This window comes from Oncorhynchus clarkii, chromosome 22, assembly GCF_045791955.1.
Source record: "Oncorhynchus clarkii lewisi isolate Uvic-CL-2024 chromosome 22, UVic_Ocla_1.0, whole genome shotgun sequence".
NCBI classification, from domain to species: domain Eukaryota; kingdom Metazoa; phylum Chordata; class Actinopteri; order Salmoniformes; family Salmonidae; genus Oncorhynchus; species Oncorhynchus clarkii.
Window position 1 is genome coordinate 17,468,242 of NC_092168.1, and position 21,239 is coordinate 17,489,480.

The window sequence follows — 21,239 nt, forward strand, 5'->3', positions numbered from 1 at the left end:
TACAGCAGAAAAACAAGCATGTATGTTACTTTATTGCTTTGTGTTGCTTAGATAGTCACACACACACTCATAACCTGGCCTATGTAAACTGATCCATCCTGACCTATATCTTCCTTCTCACACACCCATAGTGACCCGCAGTCTAGCTGAATAACCCAAAGCCAGTCTTCATCTCTCGTCTACTTTTATTTAACCTTTTTTTTTTTTTTACCTACAAAACCTATTAGAGGAACGTGTACAATAGATGACAACAACAACATAAATCATTAGCAATGCAATTTTATCGTAATAAACATATAACAAACAAACACAATATCAACCAAAGACAGTTGCAATCAGATGATACAAACCCATGCATGAGGCTTGACTCCAAGCAGAGCATATCCTTTTTATTTTGCTGCTTTAACGCTATGTACATTGAAAACAGGCTTAGAGGTCTTTCATGAGGGCTATTTTTAATTCTAAAGCGGAGGATTGGTCACACTTCGTCTCATTAGCATGCGTAGCTGTATAAACCTCCTCGCCACTGCAGGATTTGGAGCTGTGTGGAAAGCGGCAGGCAACAAGCGCGCCTGCTTGACTGGCTGCAGCGCACAATGAACAACGGACTTTCAGCACAGTTCAGAGAAGGTGCTGTTGTTGCTGTAGACGGCAGGAATTTTCACCAGGTGAAGTGGTCAAATCGGTTGAGTGAAAGCGAAACGGCTTGGCTCTGTTAACTAACAAACCCACCGCGGCCTTGAACATGATGTGTGGCATTTTAACAGGTTGGCATGGGTGGATTTTTGGATTACAAATGTTATTTTTTTCACTAGCCGAGTCTGAGGGAAATACTCTGAAATACCAGACCAATGAAGAGGGAAGTCCAGGAACAGTGATCGGTAACCTGGCCAAGGACATGTCCTTGAGTCCCTCTTTCGGCTCCAATACTAATTTCAGGATGATGAAACAATTCAACGATTCTTTTATCCGGGTGAGAGAAAGCGACGGGGAGCTTTCTGTCGGGGAGAGGATTGACAGAGAGAGAATCTGTAGGCACACTTTACAGTGTCTCATCACTTTTGATGTTGTCAGTTTTTCAAAAGAGAGGTACAAATTGATCCATGTCGAGGTGGAGGTAAAAGACATCAATGATAACTCTCCGGAGTTTCCAAACAAGGAATCTACAGTTGAGATCTCTGAAAATGCCGACGTGGGGTTCCGTATTCATTTGGACCCAGCCGAGGACGCAGATGTCGGTTCAAACTACATCCAAAGCTATCAGATTTCTGTCAACAGTCATTTTTCAATTGATGTGCTTTTGAGAGCAGATGGGGTTAAATATGCGGAGTTGGTGCTAATGAAAGAGCTAGACAGGGAGACTCAGTCATCTTATGCGGTGGAGCTTATTGCCACAGACGGAGGAAACCCTTATAGGTCGGGTTCAACGAAAATAACAATAAAAGTGACAGACTTTAATGACAACCGTCCTGTTTTTGACCAGAATAATTTCTCGGTAACTTTGCCGGAGAACGCACAGGTTGGATTCGTTTTATTGAACTTAAATGCAGTTGATCCAGATGAGGGTTTAAATGGAGAGGTGGGCTATGGGTTCGGAAAACAGGTTTCTGCAGAAATCAGAGAACTTTTCGAAGTGGACAGTAAATCCGGGCGCGTGAGACTTAAGAACCCAGTGGATTTTGAGACCAAGAAAACATATGAATTAGACGTTCAGGCGACTGATCTAGGATCCAACCCGACCCCCGCCGTCTGTAAAATAATAATTCATATCAAAGACGTTAATGACAATGCCCCAGAAATCAGTATTACGCCAATGACCTCCATCTCAACAGGCATCGCATATATCAGCGAGACAGCAGACAAGGACAGCCTAGTGGCGCTGATCAGCACCTCGGACAGGGACTCGGGCGTCAATAGCCAGATCCACTGCACTTTATATGGGCACGATCATTTCAAACTTCAACAGGCTTATGAGGACAGCTACATGATTGTCACCGCAGCATTCCTAGACAGGGAGAAGATTAGTGAGTACAATTTAACAGTGATGGCTGAAGATTTTGGGTCACCTCCATTGAGAAAAATCACACAATACACCATCAGGCTAAGCGACGAGAATGACAACGCCCCGCACTTTACTAAGCCTATCTATGAAGTTTCTGTGGTGGAAAATAATGCACCTGGGGCATATATAACCACGGTTGAAGCCAGAGATGCAGACTTGGGGACTAATGGCAAAATTACATACAGACTTTTAGACAGTGTTATTATGGGATCACCTGTCAACACGTTTGTATCTCTGAATGCAATCTCTGGTTCAATATATGCACTGAGAAGCTTCAACTATGAAGTCATGAAACATCTGGAGGTACACATCCAGGCAAGCGATGAGGGGTCACCCCAGCTTCAGAGCAGTGCCATCATCAATCTAAATATATTGGATCAGAATGACAACGCTCCGTCTATCATAGAGCCCATCCTTAATAAGGGGTCAGCTGAGATTTTCCTGCCCAAAGACGCACCTGCAGGCTATGTTGTCACCCAGATAAAGGCCACGGATGCTGAAGAAGGCATTAACGCGCAGATGTCCTACAAAATCACTGAGGGGGGACACTTGGGTTTCTCTATCAATAAGGTTACTGGGAAGATACATGTGACTCATGAGCTGAACTATGATCCGTCTGAAACACTGAGAGTCCTGGTGGCTGTCAATGACAATGGGACACCTTCTCTGACCTCCACAGCCACTATACACCTCACTCTCATCGAAGGCACTCCTCCCAGTGTTCCTGCTAGGGTCCAAAACGGCAGTGTGGAGGTCTTTGAATGGGACATAGCCATTATCATAGTCCTATCAGGGAGCTGCTCCCTCCTCTTGCTAGCAATCATCTTAATCACTACCACCTGCAGTCGACGCAAACGGGTTAAGAGAGAGGCGGGATACAGTGAAAATGAAGACATGCCACATGTGGAGAAGGGGGAGAGCAGACAAATTGATTCATTGATCACCAACCACAAAAGCAATGTGTTTGATGTGCACCCTTTCCCTGAGAAAGCACCGTTGGCCTCAAGCAACACAATAAAAACAGCCCCTGATGATGGAAGACAAGTAAAAGAGTGTGTCTTTGACAACAGAATAATGGAGGGTAATTCGGAGGTAAGTCATTTTGGCTCGCTGTATGGAATGGCTGTCAATTGTTTTGCTGTTGGCTTTTCCATCACAACTAATATGTGTGTGTGTGTATTGTGTTTGCTTCTTCACAGGGTTATTCGACACTGCCTGGCTATAGGAAAGAAACCCTCAGACCCATAACCATATGGAAGGGTAATTCATTCACAACCATCTCCGCGCGAGATCCTCAGTTCAGTGGAAAGGACAGTGGGAAAGGAGACAGTGACTTTAACGACAGTGACTCTGACATCAGTGGAGATGGCCACAAAAAAGACTCCCCACCGATAAACAGTAAGGACTACTAATCAATCACAGGATGTTAATGTGATTTCAGACACAATGATATGTCACAATGATGACACATTATTAAAAATTCAATGAAGGGCATTATTCTCTGTGACGTTCTCAAGGTCTTTATGGCAAGATATTAAATGATAATGGTGTATCATAAAATGAAGGCTATAATACCCCCAACATTTGCAGCATGGTTCATCAAGGTCTAACTGTTTTGGCTGGTGTGTTGTTTCCACAGGTCTCTGGGCCTGCACCAGTGAGTGTAAAATCCTAGGCCACTCAGACCGATGCTGGAGCCCCTCTGCCACTAGAGCCAATACCAGCCTCTCCCATGGACCACACCTCTCAACCTTCTCCAAGACAGCCTCTCTGCCGCGAAACACTCTGCAAAGAGACTCCTACTACCAACAGGCTCACCTACCCAAAATCAATGGTCTGCAAAGTGTCTATGAAAAAGTCCAGCACCAAGAATTGGATTATATTCTGGTATGTCCACCAACACCAGCCAGGATACTAGAGACTGATGAGATATCCCTCCCAGAGTATGGACAGTCCTAAAAGATCTGGACAATGAACAATAATCGAAGCTCATCTGGGTCGTTCCACCAATTAGGTGCCTTTTGAGTTGTGGAAAACTTTTTTATTTCACCTTATTCTTACATTCTGTCATAAAGAGCACATGTTTAACTTAATTTAAAAAAAACACATTTACCCGTTTTAAGAGGTTGAATTATAAAAAAAAAATAAGTGCCTATTAAGTGCCAAATAAATTAACAGGGTTGACTGTAAAATGGTTGACAATTTCATCTTAAATTAGCTATAAATCCCCTTGTGATGGGGAATGGATGCTTGTTGTGTGCAACAGGAGGGGCAATTGAATGCAAGCTTCACAAACAAAATGTAATTATAAAAAAATGGCTAGCCTATGGGTAACAGGGTTGACGTGTTATGCTTGACCCGCTCAGTTTTCCACCACAAAACACCAGAAAATTGCCCAAAATAGTAAATCCAGCTCACATGCACACTTTCATTTGACTATTAAATGTTCAATATACTTTAAAAAAATTCACGTAACAGGGTTGACCTTTTTTTTTAAATCTTAAAATAAATCCCTATTCACATGAAATAAATAATAATCTTCAGAAATGACTTTGTATAAGCAACAAAATAACTAGGGCTTTACAATGATGGTGAAAACTTGGAGAAATGTTGGGGTTAAGTGGGTTAAAATTTCACTAGAAGTCACAGAGGGTGCTTAGAGGGACATGTCAAAATGCAGATTTTTTTTTCATATAAAAAAAAATCTGATTTATTTGATTTTCCATGTGGACTAAATTAAAGTGCACTTCATTTTAATATAACCAGGCTTTTAAAATTGACGTATCGGCACAATTTCTACTTAAAATATCAGAGGGACACAAAAGACACACATTTCGTGGAACGACCCATCTAATGAGTATTATGCATCTTTATATACTGTATAGCCAATTGTTGCGATGTTAGAGTGTTAAAGTAAGTGTTTAGTGTCTTCAGTCTCCTTATATGCTGTATGACTGTTTATTGTATTATGTGTAATATGCAAGATTTTGTACATTAAGAATATATTTTTCATAATGATTCAATGTAAACTACAATTTTATTATGAACTTTGAAGAGCATGTTTGACATTTTAATATTTAAAGGGGCATGACCATTGGACCTTTTGGCTAAACAGGCCCTTGATCAAGTGGAAAACAATCCGTATCAAATATGACCATGTTTGTAGTAGATTTTGTCACTACGTTGCAGAAATAAATATTAAAAATCAAATGATGTGTTTTTTTCCACATACAGAACAAACTTAAATACAGTGTGGTTCCATACATCCTTTTTTTTATTGAGCGAGAACTCATATAGCCTAGCACAAAAGGCAACATCATGCCTGATAGCAACATTTTAGAAACATTTACTCATTTTTTATAACTACATTATGTTGCTTAACTTTATCCAAAATAGAAAAGGCAGGATTTCATCAGAGGTGGCAACATGAAAAGCTAAATTTCCAACATGACATGCCTGCTGTATTGCACCTTGCCTTATAAGTCTCAGAGGCATTGTGTAGCCTATCCTCGTCAGAAAATATTTATAAAGCACACAGAATAACCTCAATTAGCCAGCTCAGTGCTTCCCTAAAGTTACCCTTGAGGGCTAATGCATACGCTCAGCCCAGGATCATACTTGAAACAGTGACATAGGCCAAATAGTGTTTCAAGCAAGTAAATCATGTACAAGACTACATCAAATTTGCATATCCATTATGCATTGCTAATGGGACAGTCAAAATCACTTCACCTCTCTGATTGGCTATTGGCTTACCAATCGTCCTATAAGAGATTGCGTGAGCCAGCCACTACCTGTTTCTAAGCAACTGTGGCCGTTCACATCCAAATCCCTCGAGGTCTCAGGTCCACTTTCTCACTTAGTCATGATTAGGAGCACACAGACAAGGAGATGATGGCTCTAGTTATCACCTCTGAGGGAGCAGGATGGCCATAGGGACTGGCCAGTCATCTAATCACATGAACTTCCAATCTACGATTTTGGAGACTGACACATTCTTCTGAATCACAATAAGCCATGTCTGATTAGAAGGCCAAATGAAGACCAATCTCTGACAGCATTTCGGTAACCCCAATCATTTAACTGCAATGTAATGATGAGAGGCCAGCTAGGGCTGCTTGAACCAGCTATCTGGTTGTAACAAAGCAAAGTTATTACCTCCTGTGTTCACCAATGATCCTGGACTTCTTGTGAATCTATTCCATGAACACCTGTAAAAGTAACAAAATCCACATTTCTCACTGAGAAATTAGTTAGTGCAGAAAACCAATTAAAATGTACATTCCAACCTTAACAAACAAAATATGAAACTAGTTTAGTAGCCTATAGCCTAGCTATTTTAGACATGCTCCATTTTCACCAACCTCCAACGTGGAACTATGGAGTGTAAATAAATGGTATAATGGTAAAAATGGACTAAAACCAGTCTTAAAAAAAACATGCTAAATTCCATTTTGGCGACCACTGGAATTCCTTGTGCCCTCCGTCAGTGGCACGTCATTCACACTGAAGTACTGAAACTGGACATTTCGACCAAAAGAATCCACACCGGTGGCCATACAGACGTGCGCCATCACCATACAGACGTGCGCCATCATGGGAGAGACTTCGGAGAAAGTCCCAATTGCAGAGGACTTTGAACAATGCCTACCACCTGTAAGTAGCCTAAATTCAATAATTCAAATGCATATTCCCGGGAGCTGTAGGCCTAGCCTATTATATTGTCTTTAGTGTGCAACGTTTGAATTGCAAATGAAATATGGCTTCCTCGTGGCGCTATGCTTTGACATTGACTGTGTGCATTGTTGCTCACTTAGCATTCTGACCTTTCTAAAGGCATACAGTACGTCGGCCACGAAGACCCCCGTTGCTGTTGGTCGTCTCTTGAGATTTGGGGCTGCGGCTCTCATTGCCGGGGCAGTGCTGATGCTTTGCGGATCTATTGGAGCTTTCTACCTCTGGAAAGCCAGTGACAAAAATGTAAGCCTTAATTTGTCGTTCATTTGATTCCATATGGGTCAGTATATGATGTAACTTAATGCGGACGAGACAGGTAAATCTACCTTCAACTTGTGGGAGATGGTCTACCTGTAACCCTGGGAACGAGAAATGTAGGCTGAATCGTCTGCCACCTTTAACCATGTCACATTTGTTAAATGAAAAAATGTGTTATTTTGGTAAACAAATCTCTGCACATAATCAATCATTCATCATAAAACAACCATCTACTATATTACCAGTGGATGGTGGGCATTGAAAACGGCATTTGGATTTGCTGGTCGAAATCTTATTAAATGTCTGTTAAATAATGTAATTAATTCTATATCAACCTTTCCAATTTCACATTAGAATCACATAGCGTTCATGTGAATATTTTGGGCATGTAACTAAGGCTTGGTGGTGGTGACTGTCTCATTAGAGATACTTCAATATTTATTTGTGTTATAATGGGCTCACCTATAGGGCAAACATCTCAAGATAGATCCATGTCAAGGCCCTGCTGCCCTCCTCAGAGACATTATATTCAAATCAGCTGTGTGATTGGACGACACATCACAAAGTATTTTAAGTGTTGCACATGAGAATCCAAGGAGGGGAGGTATTTTGAAGCATTGTGTCATGGTAGGATTTTGCAGTAAAGGCTATTGTTAGAAAGCTTGCTGGCCTATCTCTGGCTATTATAATTGTAGGTTTGGGTACTACACATAGAGCTTTATAACATTCTATTGAGCACTTGTAGCTCATAGCTGGCAAGTTAAATATTTCAACAATTATTATGATTGTTTACTGTATGTATTATGCATGACCTTGAATATCATTGTAACTTTCAATTTTAAAATCTCATTAGGTGTACAATGTACACTACAGTATGAGCATCAATGGAAAGGTGGAGGAGGGTTCCATGGAAATCGATTCCGATAATAATCTGGAAAGGTTCCGAACTGGGAGTGGAAATGACGAGGCGTTGGAGATTCATGACTTTCACATTGTGAGTTGTACTTATTTTCTCTCCGAAGTAGTTCCATGGAGAGTTGGCAGGTGCTTAGGAAAGTAGCAAAGATGTGAGTGTAAATATCCCATCTCTGTGACTCCTGCTTCAGGGAATTACAGGAATCCGGTTCTCTGGAGGGGAGAAGTGTTATATTAAATCGCAAATCAAGGCCAACCTTCCAGAGGTGGAGACGCTCAACAAGGAGTCATTGATGTTTGATCTGGTACAGTAAGCTACACTCTTAGAAAAAAAAGGTGCTATCTAGAACCTAAAAGGGTTCTCCGGCTGTCCCCATAGGATAATTCTTTGAAGAACCCTTTTGGTTGCAGGTCGAACCCTTTTGGGTTCCATGTAGGACCCTTTCCACAGACGGTTCTACATGGAACCCAAAAGGGTTCTATGTAGAACCGGAAAGGGTTCTCCCTGGAACCAAAAAGGGTTCTCCTATGGGGACAGCGTAAGAAGAACCATTTTGGAAACCTTTTTTTCTAAGAGTTTAAATACTAAACATAACTAGCCATAATGCTATAACTGACCGTATTACACTAACTTTATGTGAAAATATAGACACCCCCTTCTGTTCTAGATTTTCATTTATATTACTCAAAAATATGTCAATGATTCTATACAGCTTTACATAAACAAATTAATGTGTTTACATACATTGTTTTTATGGAGTGACATGGATGTAAAATGCATTATAAATGGTGATAAGCCTGTGGACATACTGTATTAATAATGGCCTCATGAGGTGTCTTTCACCCTGTCAGGAAGATGAGATCATGCCAGTGAAGTTTGATGAGGAGTCTCTGATGTGGGTGGCTGCTGACCAGCCCCTGAAGGACAGCAGCTTCCTCAGCACCAAGATCCTGGACCTCTGTAGAGACCTGCCCATCTTCTGGCTCCACCCCACCTATCCTAAAGGTTCCTCTGTCATGGCTCTTGCTTATCACATGGCTTGGTGATAGAATGAGAAACACAAAGTTAAGTGTAGAATAGATATTGGCTGTTCTAGAATGAGATATGTAATTGTTATAGAACGAGATTATAGATTGCAAAATAGATAAAGTTGTTATAGAATGAGAAGTGATAGACTGTAAACCACAAGACAGGAGACGTAGAACTGGTTTTCCCAATTTACAGTAGAACTGTCCTCTACCCAATAATAAACACAGACCAGTCAGTGGCCCTTCATCTGTAAACGTAATTTAAATGCTTTAACCATTCTGATTTGTCTTTCAACAGTGAGCAAGACAACCTGAACATTCTCAGGATGTACATTATTTGGAGACTTAAACAAGAGTCCCCTATTGTCTTACATTAAAAAAGAATGATCTTGAAATATGCAAGGAATCCTTGATATCACTGTAACTAATTCAATTATTCAACACGACAGAGAGACCGAGTAGATGTAAGAATTTCGCTCGGAAGACATTTGTGGTGTGCCTTGTGGTTATTGACCCAATACCTATGCCTCCTGTGGCTTCATGGAACAGATGGAGAGAGGAGAAAGAGAGACACCCAGAGAGCCAAGCGTCAGTTTGACATGGAGGAGTTTGAGGCAGCTGCTGAGGAGAAGAACACAGTGAGCCGTGCAGAGAATAGCACCTCCAAGAGAGCCACAGAGGAGGAGGCGGAGGCCACGGGCTCAGCAGCCACCGGCTCTGCCTACAACCCAGAAAACCCCTACCATGTGAGTACTGAGAAGTCGGTACACTTTAAAGAGGAGTTGTTTTCTTCAAGCTTTGATTTTATTTTGGCACCCCAGGATTCCTTTGTAAGATACTTCACTGAACGGTGAGCTTCCAAGTCTGTGTTAGGGCAAAACATGTCATAACATCCTTGACAAGGAGTTCTACAGTGGGGGGGATCTGTGCAAACCCACACTCAATGCTCACTAGATTAGTTGGAAAGTGCCATGGGTGGGTAGGTGTTAGATGAACAGCTGCCATCTAAGGTCACTAGCAGTAGGTGATAACTTTACACCCCGTGCTTATGGCCCTGCGTTTCACAAACGGAAGTGAAAATCATTACCCCCTTTGCCACTGCACGTTGATTCAGCTTGTTAGAACCGTAGGCTCTGCCGAAAAGGGGACAGTTGGAAAACTGAAAAGAAATGGTGTGCTGCAAATGAAGTTAATTTGAAAACATTGAACAGAAACATGAATCATTTACCTCCCACTCCACAGCGCAATCAGGAGGGAGAGGAGGGCACCATGACCTTTGACCCAATGCTAGACCACCAGGGGATCTGCTGCTCAGAGTGCCGACGCAGCTACACCCACTGTCAGAGGATTTGCGAACCGTTGGGCGGCCACTGGCCTTGGCCCTACAACTACAGAGGCTGTCAGGTAGCTTGTCGAGTGATTCTGCCTTGCCGCTGGTGGGTGGCCCGCATATTAGGTATAGTGTAAGTAGGACACCCATTTTCTCAAGCCAAATACACCAAACGTCTGAAAGGTCATGTTCTGTAAGCAATATTGTAATTTCAATGCAGATATTTATTTTGTAACTTTTAATTTGGTTGTAAATACCTGATCGCAGCAGGTGAGCGATGCTTGCTAGGATGAAACAGGGACCTCAGCCGCATGATTTAGTAAGAAAAGGCCAGGCAAGACACATTTCCACCTGGACCCTCATGGCAACATTTAGCATATACAGCACGTACACCTTCTCTGCAGGCAACACTTGAAAAAACAAAAAGGCCAAAACAAATGAAGCACAGCAGTAGCTTTTGATTTAGGGAATAAACATAACCTAATATCTGTCTTTTCTTTTCAACATATCTTTTCAGTAAACATATTATAGCCTACCAATGCTTTATTTGCACTACGCTGTCTTTGATGGAATGTATGGAAATGTATACAGTGATCATTATAAATGCTTAATAAAGATAATGTACAGTTTCTATGACGGTATGGTGTAGGTTTCCCCTGAAACTAATGACAGTGCTAATCACATCTTCGTTGAGGTGAACTAATGTGATCTAATGTGAAATGAGTGTCAGGGAAACTGACATTTCATTTCAGTAAAAGTGACACTTCAGTAAAAAGCAATGAGACAGGTGTGGAGGGAGGTTAAGCAGCCACATAACATGATCACAATGTCCTGCCAACCCATTTTCCACCAAAACCTAGATTGGAGTTTAAGTGTAAATCCCCCCCCCCCCCCCCCCCATCTACAAATCAAAGGAAATCAGACCAGCATATCTAAAGCCATATTGCAACTTCCTAAATAATTGAAAAGGGTCACGCTGAGATCGAGTCGATTTCACATGGAATGATCCCTGCTCGTCAAATTACAACAAATGTGAAATTGCACCGTCTTGTCTGTGAAGCGCCATTGAAAGCATGTAGCAGTGTGAATGGCGAAACACAAAGAGATGCTTGTGTTGATGCAGAGATCTTTCCTGGTTTTTCACGGGGTCGAGGTGCTTATCACATCTGCAGTGCTGATAAGACAGTACGTTTGCCTCCGTAGGCTATATAATATTAATCCCCCTCCCACGTCTACAGATGCACTTAAAGGAAGGTGACAAGCATGACATATCCAGGACCTCCTGATGGCTCGTGCTCTGAAGTGCAACCGCTAAAAGAGCCCCAAGTACCCTGAAGTGATGTAAATTTGCAGGGGGGAGTCCAATTTCCATCACTGCGCTGTCACTGTCATGGTCATTAAACTAAATCAACCCGCTGTGTGTCACATAGCTCCCAATTTAAAGTCCTCTCAATAATGGAGTTATACTTGGACTGTAGATTGCAGCGCTGTATTGTATCTCTGACCTGACAGCAGTAAGAGCAAGAGTAGACTAGGCTGCCATTTATTTTGTCTCTTAGAAATGACAGCCTGACAGTGCGTGTGAATATGAGAGGTAGCATAAAATAATTAATTGATAAATTGACCCCATTGGATTTCAGAAGTAGTATGAACTTCAGTTCAACTAAGTCAGACACTCTATATATGTAATTTATGTAATTGAAGGTCAATTAAGAACATAGAGTATAGTGAAGGCCACTAGGTCATCCTTTTTGCACAGTGTGGATATATCATGGTTAAAGAAACAACACTAAGGAAAACATTCTAACTCTACAGACAACCAGGAAATAGGGAAAAACTCAAAGCCAAGAAAAAATCTCAATCACCACAAAGCAGAGCCCAAAAAAACTATTTACACTGAGAGAATTCCATTGCCCAGAACAACAGAAGTTATCGTATCCCCGGGCCACATTCTAAAAAATGTGTTTCCTTTCGCCATCCCTCCCTAGAAGAGAAATGTACCCCTGTAGAGGGTGGAAGAGACAAATGTGTTGGAGGAGCAGCAGCCCCAGTGTGTTTGTCTCCCCTCTGGAGCCATGCTTACCCAGGGAGCCCTTCAGGCCAGGGAACAAACAGGCCTTTGTGAGCACTGACCCGCTGTGCCCAGCAGCCAGACTGCAAACCTGAACTCCCTTGCTAATGGGAAACCATAGACACAGAGTCCAACTCAGCCCACTACAGCCCAGGGCGGGGGAGTGCCAGGCTTTTCATCATCGTCCATCAAAACAAGGACAGGCTGGCAGGGTTCTGACTGCAGCTGTGTGAAACTGCAAGAACGCAAGCTCAAAAGGTTATTTTCTTTCTTTCACAGGCACCTGCATACCTCAATGTAATACAATGTAGACACTTGTAACTAGTAACGATTTTATTTGATACATGGGGGCTTACTAATCAAGCTTTTGCACTTTCTGGAATATGCCGTGAATACATGAGTTGGTCTGTTGGAAAAGGCTTGTTGTTGCCTCTAACACATTAGTAGTGCGAGCCACACTGGCAGGCATTCCCTGCATTTGATTGCATGTTTTCCATTACATTCAGACATTAATAGAATAAGCGGTAGTGACAGTCCGTTTTGCATCTAACCCAGTACACAGAAAACCTTTTAGACCTGCTCATTATGTTTTTCCGCAAGAGAACACTGAAATGCTTTCATTGTTAGTGGCATTTTCAGAAAAGAGCGCGTAACATGACTTGATTTTTTTCTCCCATGGAAATATCAACACAGCCACCAACATGTTTCTTTTATTTCCCCCTTGTATGGTGAGAATGATTTTGGAACATGGATTAAAAGCTTTTTAATCCCATGGTTGAGTGACCACTAGCCCAGTGGTCTGACTCCCCCCTTCTGTTAGCAGGTCTCTCTGAAGTTATCCTGCCTTAGGCTGTAGTGGCAGCCTTCCCTCTCACTTATTTAGTATGCAAGCCCCAAATGCCCATTAATTAAATGCCTGCTGGTTCTGTACAAAAAGGCTTGCCCTGTTTATTCCAGTACGTTCAAACTGTAAATTGCTTATTTAGATCTGTTTGCATCTAACGAAACGCTAGTACGCTAGCACCAGCATCTCTCTACATGCACTGTTCACTGTCTACTTTGCCTCTCCATGTATTGCACACAGTTGCCTTCTTTTACTTGAATTTCAAACCTGTGTGTAGGTGGTGTAGGTGTAAACTGGCCATTATAAGGGACTGTATGATTGGTTCTTGGTTCAAAAGAGATGGTTAGTATGGTGGGCGTTTCCATATTGCATCTGACTACAGAGAAAGCCACAATGATGGAGGTGGGTTATCTTTATAGTACAGAGAGGGATTGTATAGACTTGCTTTGAGAAAGGTTTACTACCCCTAAGGACTAAGACATTCTGCTTCCAGACCACCTACTGTACTTTTACCTTGTTAGTAAATGCTTTGAGATTAAGGCAGTACTAAAGTCTATGTAATACAACGGGATTGTTTCCCAGGCTTTCCCGATGTGTTTTGCAGAAACCTTTCCACTGGTTTTGTACTCCTATTCTAGACGGGCTTTAGCAGAGCTATAGATACCTCAAGGCACAAATCAAGACTTCACATTTGCAAATTGTAAAGTTAGTAGCTCCTCCGCACAAATGTCAAGAGGCTTACAACATGAAAGAGCAAGTTGTCCAAAAGTGTTGCTGGGAGTACTGACAAAGTTTATGAAGAAGAAAGTAAATGTGTTTTTAATCCTCTGCAGCACGTGCAACAATGAGAGCCTGAGCGCTTAGATATGCCATCCCTGGGGCAGGCTCTATACTTAAGGCTTACAACAGCCTCATTATCTCCCTCCACTCACATCAGATCCTAGCAGCAGTTTGTCACAGGCAGACTCCTTCTGCCAGTAGGCATCAGACCAATACTCCTGCAACACTACTGTACATAATTACCATATGGACAGCATTTTGAGCCAGACGGAAGAATAAAAAGCTCTCCAGGCAGATTCCCCAGATGACTAAATTATTATTTTTTTAAATCTAATTTCCATCTAATTTGCAGCAAATTATTATACAGAATTATTTTTTTTACATTAATTTATAGAACAGATCAAACAAAGGTTCATACTTTGATTTTTGGAGAGTTGTTATTTTGATATACTTTATTTCATGTATTTTTAATCTCCCCTGCTTTTCCTCGGATCTCCATATATATATATATTCACACACTATAATAAAACATACAGCAAATTAATAACTGTCAGTACACATGAAATGCTTGTCTGGGTTGTGTGAGCAGTTCCAGTGAGAAGTCCCTTTACCTGCCGCCCCACTGATTAATTAATTTCACACTGTTTAATTAAATCCACAGTCTGGGGAGTCTCGGTGCCACCATGGGAAACCGTATCTGGGTCTTGTGTGCACAGAGATTACTTCGGGAAGGTCTCAGACAACTTCTCTCTCTCCCTCTCTCGCAGAAGTTGACACCGACGTCACAGTCTCTGGGGACGTAAGACCATGATTGTCTCAATGTCATCTGCCAGTCATGGCACAACTGCAGGGAAACAGGACAGCACACACAATTTGTTTCTGTGTGATTTGGCATTCATTTGCTGTGACAGGAAAAGGTCCAGCAATAATTGACAATAAGAGAATATGAGAGAAAAGTGGGGATCAGAAAGAAAACACAAAGTTAACAAGACAAGGAAGATTTCTTAGCTAAAAAAAAAGAGGTGATGATTCTAAAAAAGGTATAGAAAGACGAACCATTTCACACTGTGCATTGTCTAAGTATAGCCGGTTATTTGAGATGTTCCCTGTGATATTCCGCTCGGATGAGTTGCTATACCAGATCGTCTCCTAGATCAAAACAACACAAATTGGTTGTGTTGTAAAGGAGTGTTCCATGACCCCAGTGTCTGTGCCACAGCATCACTGTGTGTGCCAGGCTGTCAAAGCACTAGAGCAGCTCCGGAAGATGAAGTGCATGAGTGTCTGTAACACAGCAGGTATCAAAGCAGTGTGGGTTGGAAAGCACGCTTCCCCCCCCCCCCCCCCCCCCCCCCCCCCCCCTCCGCCCTTTATTCACTACGAAGGAACATATTTTAGGAGAAATATCATGCACAGATTGAATAGGATGGTTGTTCAAATGAGCCTGTAATTGCATGATTATGATAGCGTTTGTCTGTACATGCGTCGTGATTATATCATTTAGGGGATTATGATTATGAGTTCGTACTAACGTTGGAGGAGAATATATCTGGTCCATTTCATTTTGGCACTTGAAAGTCACTCCTTTGAGATTGATTCCGTTAAATCTTTAGCGCAGCCTACTGGTGAAATGTGAAATGGGCAGAGAAGCAGACAAAGGAGGTAAACAATGTTGTATTCTGACACTGGAAAAGGAAAAGGGGATTACAATCATACATAAACAGGAATGTGTTTGACATTTACATGAATTGAAGATCAAAAGAAAAACCAAGAACCTACATGGGGCCATAAGAGTGACTTTGAGCAATATCTTACACAAATCACAATTTTATCCATGATTTGATTCATGGATGATATTTAATATGTCTGGGCATAAATCATTGTATCTCCCAAAACATAAAAAAAATGCAACTATTGACATCTTTATAAATAACACACACATACTTTGCAGTCTGCCAGGTACAGGATGTAACGTTGGAGTACAGAAACTCTCGTTCAGAACATTATTATATTGCATTAAAATGATTTGGCGCTGACAGCTAATTACGATCTTTTCATAACAGGTTGAAAGTCAGCTTCTCGCTCCAGAAGTGAAACTTTCCATACACTATGGGAAGCAATAGAATTCCTACTGAAATAGTTCAGTAGATTGATAAGGTATTGAATAGAAGAAATCCTTCCTATCTGCGCTTGCCTTGTCCTGTGACAGGACCCATCAGGTGTTCAACCCCCCTCCCCCTTTCTGACCCCATTCTGCCACCTCCGTTTTCCTTCTTTTCCACTCGCAGGTCTTTTATAAGTGTCTCCATGCATTACACATTTAACAATGCATTAAAAATAGGCCACCATCAGTCATTCAGCAGGGAAGGCAGAACCCACCGGTGTCTCAGATTTGATAGGTTTCTCTAGGATTGGGATGTAAAAGGAGCAACACAAACGTTTAAGTCGATGTGAGAGGAAGGCTTTCTCTCAGACTCTCTGAGCGACGGAAATATACATTTGTGTCCTAATAATTTGTCATGCCCTCTCTGACACAGTCTTGATATTAAATAGGAGAACTAATTTGGCTATAAGCTCTTTCAAAATTGTCATTAAATCCTCAGTACATTGCTGAGGTACAGCAGCATTTGTAGAAACTGAGCACTATTCTCTATGTATCTGGGTAATCTCTTTCCAGATGGTAAGTGCGTGTAATGCTGGATATGTGCCAACACTAACTGCCTTAAGGCCAGGTTTTCCAGGTAAACATCTGAAACAATACAGTCATTTTACGGGCTTAGGCATATCAACCTATAGTGTGTATGATGTAGGTTGTCGGTGAAACATGGTGTGATGGTCGGGAGTGAGCCAAGGCCTGAGGTCTCACTCTCTCTGTCGGAGTGTCACGTGCCAAAAAGAAGATGTTCAACTGATGACCATCTCACAACAGACAGTGCCACAGGTTTTGTTACTAAAACAGCAGTATACCACTAACAACAGTAAATGTGACGCCTAGAGTCAGACGTGAGACTGAGCGTGCAGAACCAATAAAGTCAATGAGGAACAGCCATAAGCTATTTGTCATTTACAGAAACGCAGACATAACTCTAGTCATCATCAAAAATAAGATAAAAAGAGGACCTCTTGTTACTTGTAAAAGGCATTTCATCACTGATCAAAATAAATCAGTCTTGGAATTACATTCATAGAACAACACTGAATCGGACATCTTGGCAACACAGCAGCTTGCGAAAGTATTCACCCCCTTTGGCATTTTCCCTATTCTGGGGTGTTGTATCATTTGATTTACACAACATGCATACCACTTGGAAGATGCAAAATGTTTATTGTGAAACAAACAAGAAATAAGACAAAAAAAAATGAAAACTTGAGCGTGCATAACTATTCACCCTCCCAAAGTCAATACTTTGTAGAGCCACCTTTTGCAGCAATTACAGCTGCAAGTCTCTTGGGGTACGTCTCTATAAGCTTGGCACATCTAGCCACTGGGATTTTTGCCCATTCTTCAAGGCAAAACTGCTCCAGCTCCTTCAAGTTGGATGGGTTTTTGCTGGTGTACAGCAATATTTAAGTCATACCATAGATTCTCAATTGGATTGAGGTCTGGGCTTTGACTAGGCCATTCCAAGACATTTAAATGTTTCCCCTTAAACCACTCAAATGACGCTTTAACAGTATGCTTAGGGTCATTGCTGGAAGGTGTACCTTTGTCCCAGTCTCAAATCTCTGGAAGACTGAAACAGGTTTCCCTCAAGAATTTCCCTGTATTTAGCACCATCATTCCTTCAATTCTGACCAGTTTCCCAGTCCCTGCCGATGAAAAACATGGTATTCTCGGGGTGATGAGAGGTGTTGGGTTTGCACCAGAAATAGCTTTTTCCTTGATGGCCAAAAAGCTAAATTTTAGTCTCATCTGGCCAGAGTACCTTCTTCCATATGTTTGGTGAGTCTCCCACATGCTTTTTGGCGAACACCAAACGTGTTAGCTTATTTAAAAAAAAAAATTCTGGCCACTCTTCCGTAAAGCCCAGCTCTGTGGAGTGTAAGGCTTAAAGTGGTCCTATGGACAGATACTCCAATCTCCGCTGTGGAGCTTTGCAGCTCTGTCGGGGTTATCTCTGGCCTCTTCTTTGCCTCTCTAATTAATGCACTCCTTGCCTGGTCTGTGAGTTTTGGTGGGCGGCCATCTCTTGGCAGGTTTGTTGTGGTGCCATATTCTTTCCATTTTTAATAATGGATTTAATGGTGCTCTGTGGGATGTTCAAAGATTCAGATATTTTTTATAACCCAACCCTGATCTGTACTTCTCCACAACTTTGTCCCTGACCTGTTTGGAGAACTCCTTGGTCTCCATGGTGCCACTTGCTTGGTGGTGCCCCTTGCTTAGTGGTGTTGCAGACTCTGGGGCCTTTCAGAACAGGTGTAGAGATACTGAGATCATGTGACACGTAAATAAAGTCTACCAGTGTGCAATCTAACTAATTATGTGACTTCTGAAGGTAATTGGTTGCACCAGATCTTATTTTGGGGCTTCATAGCAAAGGGGGTGAATACATATACGCGCACCACTTTTCCATTTTGAATTTTTTGAAACAAGTTCTTTTTTTCACTTCACCAATTTGGACTATTTTGTATATGTTCATTACATGAAATCCACATAAACATCCATTTAAATTACAGGTTGTAATGCAACAAAATAGGCAAAACGCCAATGGGGATGAATACTTTTGCAAGGCACTGTAATTACAGGCAAACGTCCATAGACAGATAGACAGAAAAACAAGAACATAACAAAATACAACGCAAGAAAAAAACGTACATGTGTCAAAGTAATTTATTGTGTTAAGTTGCCAAGTGTCCTCTTACTCAAGTGGAGGTGGGCTTTCAGCTCTAATGTTGCTCAGCTTGCTCCTGTAACTTTGATTCAATATAGACTGCACCTCTTAAAGTGGCAATACTTGAGGCAGAATTTTTTTAAATTTCACCTTTATTTAACCAGGTAGGCTAGTTGAGAACAAGTTCTCATTTACAACTGCGACCTGGCCAAGATAAAGCAGTTTGACACATGCAACAGAGTTACACATGGAATAAAAAAGCATACAGTCAATAATACAGTAGAAAAAGTCTATATGCAGTGTGTGCAAAGGGGGAGGTAAGGCAATAATTAGGCCATGGTGGCGAAGTAATTACAATATAGCAATTAAACACTGGAGTGATAGATGTGCAGAAGATGATTGTGCAAGTAGAGACACTGGGGTGCAAAGGAGCAAGATAAATAAATAAAAACAGTATGGGGATGAGGTAGTTGGATGGGCTATTTACAGATGGGATATGTACAGGTGCAGTGATCTGTGAGCTGCTCTGAAAGCTGGTGCTTAAAGTTAGTGAGGGAGATATGATTCTACAGCTTCAGTGATTTTTGCAGTCTGTTCCAGTCATTGGCAGCAGAGAACTGGAAGGAAAGGCGGCCAAAGGAGGAATTGGCTTTGGGGGTGAACAGTGAAATATACCTGCTGGAGCGCGTGCTACGGGTGGGTGCTGCTATGGTGACCAGTAAACTGAGATAAGGTGGGGCTTTACCTAGCAAAGACTAGTAGATGACCTGGAGTCAGTGGATTTGGCGACGAGTACGAAGCGAGGGCCAGCCAACGAGAGAGTACAGGTCACAGTGGTGGGTAGTATAATGGTGCTTTGGTGACAAAACGGATGGCACTGTGATAGACTACATCTAATTTGCTGAGTAGAGTGTTGGAGGCTATTTTGTAAAGGACATCGCCGAAGTCGAGGATCGGTAGGATGGTCAGTTTAACGAGGGTATGTTTGGCAGCATGAGTGAAGGATGCTTTGTTGTGAAATAGGAAGCCGATTCTAGATTTAATTCTGGATTGCAGATGCTTAATGTGAGTCTGGAAGGAGAGTTTGCAGTCTAACCAGACACCTAGGTATTTGTAGTTATCCACATATTCTAAGTCAGAACCTTCCAGAGTAGTGATGCTGGACAGGCAGGCAGGTGAAGGCAGCGATCGGTTGAAGAGCATGCATTTAGTTTCACTTGCATTTAAGAGCAGTTGGAGGCCACTAAGGAGAGTTGTATGGCATTGAAGCTTGTTTGGAGGTTAGTTAACACAGTGTCCATAGAAGGGCCAGAAGTATACAGAATGGTGTCGTCTGCGTAGAGGTGGATCAGAGAATCACCAGCAGCAAGAGCAACATCATTGATGTATACAGAGAAGAGAGTCGGCCCGAGAATTGAACCCTGTGGCACCCCGATAGAGACTGCCAGAGGTCCGGACAACAGACCCTTCGATTTGACACACTGAACTCTATCTGAGAAGTAGTTGGTGAACCAGGCGAGGCAGTCATTTGAGAAACCAAGGCTGTCGAGTCTGCCGATAAGAATGTGGTGATTGACAGAGTCGAAAGCCTTGGCAGGTTGATGAATAGGGCTGCACAGTATTGTCTCTTATCGATGGCGGTTATGATATCGTTTAGGACCTTGAGCGTGGCTGAGGTGCACCCATGACCAGCTCTGAAACCAGATTACATTGCACAGGTGGGATTCGAAATGGTCGGTAATCTGATTGCTAACTTGGCTTTCGAAGACCTTAGAAAGGCAGGGTTGGATAGATATAGGGCTGTAGCAGTTTGGGTCTTGAGTGGTTCCCCTTTGAAGAGGGGGATGATCGTGGAAGCTTTCTAATCTTTGTGAATCTCAGATGATACGAAAGAGAGGTTGAACAGGTTAGTAATAGGGGTTGCAACAATTTCGGCAGATTATTTTAGAAAGAGAGGGTCCAGATTGTTTAGCCCGGCTGATTTGTAGGGGTCCAGATTTTGCAGCTCTTTCAGAACATCAGCTATCTGGATTTGGGTGAAGGAGAAATGGGGGGGGGGGCAAGTTGCTGTGGGGGGTGCAGGGCTGTTGACCGGGGTAGGGGTAGCCAGGTGGAAAGCATGGCCTGCCGTGGAAAAATGCTTATTGACATGTTCAATTATAGTGGATTTATCGGTGGTGACAGTGTTTCCTAGCCTCAGTGCAGTGGGCAGCTGGCAGGAGGTGCTCTTATTCTCCATGGACTTTACAGAACGTTTTTGAGTTTGTGCTACAGGATGCAAATTTATGTTTGAAAAAGCTAGTCTTAGTTTTCCTAACTGCCTGTGTGTATTGGTTCTTAACTTCCCTGAAAAGTTGCATATCATGGGTGCTATTCGA

General features: G+C 42.1%; 2 protein-coding genes across 2 annotated transcripts; both read left to right on the plus strand.

The window, feature by feature from the left end:
- Positions 1-538: 538 nt before the first annotated feature.
- LOC139380205 (protocadherin-8-like) lies at positions 539-5,272 on the plus strand. The gene is made up of 3 exons (XM_071122674.1): positions 539-3,154; positions 3,262-3,460; positions 3,702-5,272. Exons 1-3 carry the CDS (start codon positions 746-748, stop codon positions 4,019-4,021), a joined length of 2,928 nt encoding a protein of 975 aa, XP_070978775.1. The 5' UTR covers positions 539-745; the 3' UTR covers positions 4,022-5,272.
- A 1,386-nt stretch (positions 5,273-6,658) lies between these two features.
- LOC139380526 (chondromodulin) lies at positions 6,659-10,468 on the plus strand. Its single transcript, XM_071123260.1, has 7 exons — positions 6,659-6,718; positions 6,899-7,042; positions 7,911-8,051; positions 8,164-8,277; positions 8,825-8,978; positions 9,551-9,747; positions 10,244-10,468. The coding sequence occupies exons 1-7, from the start codon at positions 6,659-6,661 to the stop codon at positions 10,466-10,468; spliced, it is 1,035 nt and encodes a 344-aa protein (XP_070979361.1).
- Positions 10,469-21,239: the final 10,771 nt, after the last annotated feature.